Genomic DNA, 6,564 nt, shown 5'->3' with positions numbered 1-6,564 from the left:
AATTTTTTTTTTTTTTTTTTTGAAGAAGAAAAACTAATTAAAAACGAGATAAGATTGATAAGAAGAAAAACAAACAAAAAAAAAAGAAAAATTTATTAAAGAAAAAATGAAATTTTCTCATTTATTATTCATAATAATGATACGATTACGATTAGAAATTTTCATTTATTTTCCATTTAAAATAATAATAATAATAATAATGTTAAATAATTTTCCGCACGAAAAAAAAATTTAAATTTTCATTCATTAATTTTCTTTTTTTTTTGGAATTTTTAAAAGTCGATAGTCTTTCCCCCCCCCCTACCCTCAACTACTAGTAAAGTTTACAAATGTTTATTAATCATAAAAACAAATCAATTAATGATAATAATAATAATCGTTAATTTAATAAAATATTTTGTATTTTTCATTCATAAAAATGAAAAAGGTAAAATAATTTCGTTTTGTTAACGTAACTTACGCACACACCCACGAAACAAAACGTCGTAACTTCCGTTAAATAAATCCCCCCTCGTCCCCCCCCCAAAAAAAAAAAATTAAATGGAAATTGGATATAACACGTTTTTAAATTTTCTTTTTTTAAACCAGTCATTTAATTATTTAATTCTTGGAAGAAACCAAGTCTTCTACGTCAAATCCTAATGTTGACTTTTGATACAAAAATTTTTTTTGGTTTTATTATATCTTTTTTCTACGTAACGCCATTTTTTTTTTTTTTTTTGTACTTTAAAAGTTTTTATTTATTCCGGTTATAAGACATAGTTTACACGCATTGACATTGACATTATTATTAAGAAACTTTAATAAATAGATTCTTTAAGTTTTATTAATGAAACCAAAAAATTTGGATATTTGTGAACCCCCCAGTGCCCCCCATCGATTCCATCAGTTAAAAAGGTTTTGATAGAAGTATTTTTTACCATGTCGAGTCAGTACAAAGAGGTCATTGTTATGATGATGATGATTCATAAATAATAATAATTAAGTGGGTTTTGTTGTCCTGTCTTCTTGTTTTTCTTCTTTTTCCAGCAAGAAACCATTAACAACTACGCATCCCGGATGTTATTGGGTTATTTAATACATCATGTTTTATTTTTTTTTAACACCTGATTAAATGAGGTAAGCATTTTATTTGGAACTATGGATATATGTAAAAAAAATTGTTACACCATATTGAATTTAATACACTCCCATAAAATTTATATTAAAAAAAAAAAAAAAAAAAAAATTGTGATTGATGAAAATAAATTATTAATTAATTATTTACTCACCATTTTTTATTTAATTTTAACAATTCGATAAAAATAAATAAATGATTGATTGATTGATTTTTTTTTATTTATTTATTGAGAAATTGAATTTTTATCATTTCGGGTTAAAAATTAATTAATAAAAAATTAATTAATTAATTTCGCATTAATAAAAAATTGATGAAATAATAATAGCGATAACGATGATATTTTACAATAATAAATTAATTATTATAATTAATTATTATTATCGTTATCTTTTAAAGAAAATCATTTATTAAGCATTTATTTTTAATTGATATTATTTATTTAAAAAAGTGATTTATTAATCAATAATTATTTATATTCTCACTTATTGTAAAAATGAGAAAAGAAAATTTTTTTGTTAACTGACATTTTTTTTTTTTTAATAATAGAATTAACTAATTTGTTTTATTTTTTTTTATTAAATTTTTGTATATTTTCTATTTGTTTACTTTTTTTTTTTCTTGTTTTAGAATATTTCACGGTGAAAAACTTTTTTGATTTTTTAAAATTATCATTTCAACATTATTGTTCGTTAGTAACGTTTCACATTTTCATTTTTGGCGGGTAATTTAAAATCGCGAGGGACCGTACAAATGGAAAAATGTAAATTTTAAACTCTAAAAAAACATTTTTTTCAACTATATATATATTATTATTATTATTTTTTTATTTAAGAAAAAAAACTAAATGAAAAATGTAGTGTCGAATTATTTATTTATTTAATTAATTGTCGAGTGTAAAAAAAATTTTAATCGGAAAGTAAATAATAAAATAAAAATGGCGGGGAAAAGTTTAAAATGACGTAATTAACGTTTTTTTTTTTTTTTTTTGGTGGGATGTTTCGAATCAATTTTAAGTTGGCAAAACTGATTATTGTATCAAAATGTCTTACTATCTACCGGTCAATTTAACAGTAGTTTTATCATTAGTTATTTTTATTTTCTATCTTTTAGGCTTACAAAATATATTAACGAGTTATCAAAAAAATGATTGTGAAATGACATTTATGTTTCAATATCCACAATTTGTGGTAAGTTTCAACCGTTTATTTATAATTTAATATTTAAAATAATTTAATTTGGATGTTTTTCAAATATTTTAATCTATTTTTGTATAATGAATATTTCAATTATTATTTCTTTTTGTTTTGCTTTTTTTTTAAATAATATGATTGTAAATTTATTGATATTAATTTAAAATTCATAAAAAAAAATTTTTGTGATTTTTATTATTTATTTTAAAAATTTTTAATGGTTCGTATTTACATGCAGGAAATATCATTACCTGATGAAATTCGTCAAAAGTATTTTAAATATACCCTATATGGGTACAGTGAAGGAAGTTTTACAGCTCAGTTGAGAAAAATGAATTTCAAGGGAATTCCAGTTTTATATATACCTGGCTCTAGTGGTTCACATAAACAAGGAAGATCATTGGCTTCTGTCAGTTTAAGAAAAAGTGTTAATTCTAGAGCTCCTTATCATTTTAATTATTTTATGATTGATTTTAACGAAGAACAGTCAGCTATTTTTGGGGGAGTTTTAGAGCATCAAACTAAATTTGTCGTTCATTGTATAAAAAAAATATTGTCGTTATATCAAAATAATGAAGGCACAAAACCGGAATCTGTTATTTTGATCGGTCATTCAATTGTATGTCATTAATAAGTTTTTTTAATGTTTTTTTTTTTTTTTAGATTTACAAATTCAATAAAATTAAGGGAATTCTTATTTTTTAGGGTGGAATTTTAGCCAAGGCTGCCCTTATGGATGATAATTTTGACTCAAAAACAGTTCGTTTAATAATTACACTGGCAAGCCCTCATAAATATCCCCTCGTTCAGTTTGATTCATACATTTCGACATTTTATCAAAAAGTTAATAATTTTTGGAATAACAACACAAATTTAAAACATGTTAATTATGTATCTATTGGTGGAGGATTTAAAGATTTGATAGTAAGACCAGATGTCACTTTTGACTCCAAAGCAGACTTTAGTGTTGCAGTAAGTAACTGAATTTTATTTCTTTAATAAATTCAATTTTGAACCAGGGAAAAATTTTTTCAGACAACTGCCGTTCCAGGAGTTTGGCTTTCGAATGATCATTTAAGTATAATGTGGTGTAAACAATTAATTTTGACAATAATCAGAGCATTATTCGATTCGATTGACATTTCCACAAAACAATTATCTTCTAATAAAGAATACATTAACTCTGTTTTCCAGTATCATTTACTGAAAGTTGGTAAAAATAAAATAAATTAAAATTTTTTTGAATGTTAATTGTAAATTTTTTTATGCGAGAGTTAAAAAAAAAATTACTTATTTAATTTAATTTTTTTTTTTTTTTTTTTTTTTTTTTTGGGATGAAGAGAAGTGCTGGAAAAAAATACTTTGGATCTCTTGTAAGTAGATTTTCATCATTTGAAAAAAGTACAAATTGGTATGAAAATTTACAACGACAATTCACGGTCACAAAAACACGTGGTGTTAACACAAACAATTACATAATGATAAGGTTGTTTTTGGAACCGAAAAATGAAATGGCATTTATAGAAGCAAAAAATTTAAACGTGAGAGACTGGGTGTACGTTTGTACGGCTGATTTAGTGTATAATTCCATAAGAATGTGGTAATTTAATTAAAAATATACTTGCTGAAAAATTTGTAACAACGATAAACTTATCAAATGTTATCATTTAATAATTTTTTTACGTTTTAGCGAAAGCGGAGAAAATTTATCAAATGAAACAGAAATAGCACCCGTGAATTCTGAACAAAAATACAAAAGGAAATTTGTTAATTTAAATTTATTGGAACTGAAACATAAATCTTTTTCTCACGTCATCGTCAAAATTCCTCCGTCGGATTCTTACGTAATATTTCTCCTTCATAATTTTATTTATTTTCGAATGTAAATATTGTGCATTGTTTATTTTTTATTTTTAGATGTCGGTGAGCGTTGATATTTATCAAAAATCAGAAAGAAATCTTAATTGCAACGTTCCGAGGATTTATTCGATCGTACCTGAAACGATTATCGAAAATACTCACGGTGATGCTCTCTACTATTCAATCAACCTAATAGGTTTCGAAAACATTTGGCAATCTTACGTTTTGACACTCGAATCGAATTCGTGTAAAAATTCAAACAATAATGCTGTTGTCACATTTAAAGTTCCATGGTTGAACGCGGATCAACATTTTTTTTTCGAGTAAGAATAATTTTTTTATTATTTTACTATTTATTTTATATTAACATCTTTAACATTTCACGTTTACAGAAACAAAGACGTTTTGATGGTTCCACTAAATTTAATGTCGCCCAAACCGAAAAACTCGGATGAATTTTTACATCCTGCCGTTAAATTAAATTTAGATCCGACGTGTAAATATAAAATAAAAATTCACACTTCCGTCATTGGAATATTTTCCCAAGGAGCTCGTTATTATTCTCTCATGTTACCCGCATTTTTGGCGACGGTTGCCATTCTCACGGTGAGACAACAAATTTTGTTTTTGGAAGAAAAAAAATGCGTTCTTTTTCATTCTGCTCTCTCGACGGCTGTCCGCCATTATTACCTCGTTCTTCAAGCATCGATATTAGGCTCAAAACTATTGGGGTAAATATATATTTTTAATATTCTCGATGGAAAATAAACCTCGTTTCTCGAACATTGAAATTAATTTTTTTTTTTTTTTTTTTTTTTTCAGGTTTGGAATATTTCTTTCGATATTTCCATCCCCCGATTTTTCAACGTTGACGGAATTAAATTTGGATTCATTTTTTTTGATTATTTTGCTTTATGCTGTTGCCATAATAGTCACATATGCGTTGGGAGCGGGTTGCTACGTGGCAATTGTCATGAGTAGTCAAATAGCTCGTAAAATGGCTCTACGGCAAGTGACAAAAGGATTTTATATTATTATAAAAAAATAAATCGATGTATAAAAAATTTAAAAAAAAAATATCTTTTCCACTTTCAGACTACTTGCCAGAGCCGTTTCCGGAATCATTAACTGGTCTGAATGGGTCATTTCCGCTTTGCATCAGGTGCCTTTAATCGCGGCCGTTTTATTAATATCATTATCACTTTCGACGTGCGGAGCTATTTCGTTATGGCTCGGAACTTTATTTTACTTTTTGAAAGTCAGTAAATTTTTTTTTTATAAATTCTAAAAAATGATAATAATAATAATAATTACAAGGGATCATTTTCCGAAAGGAAAATTTAAAATATCGGGCCATTTTCTTGTTTTTCCAGCTTTGCAAAATGTACGAAGAATATTTGGAAGAATTGTTTAATTATTCGCTGAAACTAATTGCAAAGACGGTGAAAAAAGTCGTCAACTCGAAAGAATCCCAAGAAAAAAAATTAAAAGAAATAAAAGGTGGGGGAGATGACGAAAAAGATTCGGAGAAAATCTCGGAAGAAATGGATTTATTATCAAACATTCATTTTCACACGTCTGTCTTTTTGATTTGGCTTTTGACGTCCATTTTGTACGTTCCCTCATTGCAAGCGTGGGCGAAAAATCATCGGTACAGCATACTACTCGAAAAGGATCCTTCTGCGATACCCAGCATAATCGTTTGTGCCTGCGGTGCCGTGTTATGGCAATCGAGCGTACCGAAAAAAAGCAAGTAAGTCAAATTTAATTAAAAAAAAAAAATAGAAAAACTATACGAACTTGACCTTCTTTCTTCCCCTTTGTTCTTTTTCTTTTTTAACAATTTTCCTCCCTTGTGGGATTTTTTCAGATTTTCCAAACCGACAGCAAACGCTCTCATGTTATTTGCCGTAGGATCCATTATTTACGGAACAATGTCCCTTTACAGATTAGGATACATATTAAGTGCAACCCTGTTAATATTATCCATCAATCAAATTTTATCATTTTGGTGAAGGGGGAAAGGGGGAAAGGAGGGGGAGGGGGCGGGAAAATTACTAAATAAATCGCCGCATTTTAAGACAATCGATAAATTCGAAAATAAAAAAAAACCAGCCGAACGTGTCACAAAAAATAATATTCTAGTCTAAAAATTAAACAAATTCGTCACAATTCAAATAAAATTCTCTAAAATATGGAGACGACGTTATTATCATTACTATCGCTATTTATTTATTTATTTACTTTAAATTAACGACAAATAAAAAAATTAATTAATTAATTATAAAAAAATTATTTATTTAAAATTTATATATATATACACGCGATTGAAATCATTTTTTTTTTTTTTTAAAAAACATTAAAATTATTTTTCTATTTTTTTTTTTTTTTCTC

The 6,564-nt window shown here is 26.4% G+C and overlaps 1 protein-coding gene across 1 annotated transcript; it reads left to right on the top strand.

Moving 5' to 3' along the window:
• Window positions 1-2,160: 2,160 nt before the first annotated feature.
• Window positions 2,161-6,185, top strand: Phum_PHUM208990 (gpi inositol deacylase pgap1, putative; the record flags this gene model as incomplete). The annotated part of the gene is made up of 12 exons (XM_002425514.1): window positions 2,161-2,307; window positions 2,549-2,929; window positions 3,016-3,282; window positions 3,346-3,519; window positions 3,651-3,910; window positions 4,001-4,154; window positions 4,228-4,493; window positions 4,563-4,845; window positions 4,993-5,147; window positions 5,266-5,428; window positions 5,544-5,923; window positions 6,041-6,185. The coding sequence occupies 12 exons, from the start codon at window positions 2,161-2,163 to the stop codon at window positions 6,183-6,185; spliced, it is 2,775 nt and encodes a 924-aa protein (XP_002425559.1).
• Window positions 6,186-6,564: the final 379 nt, after the last annotated feature.

The sequence above is a fragment of the Pediculus humanus genome, genomic scaffold (assembly GCF_000006295.1).
Source record: "Pediculus humanus corporis 1103172107560 genomic scaffold, whole genome shotgun sequence".
Classification (NCBI taxonomy): domain Eukaryota; kingdom Metazoa; phylum Arthropoda; class Insecta; order Psocodea; family Pediculidae; genus Pediculus; species Pediculus humanus.
The sequence above is the reverse complement of the archived record's forward strand: the minus strand, read 5'-3'. Positions and strand labels throughout refer to the sequence as shown.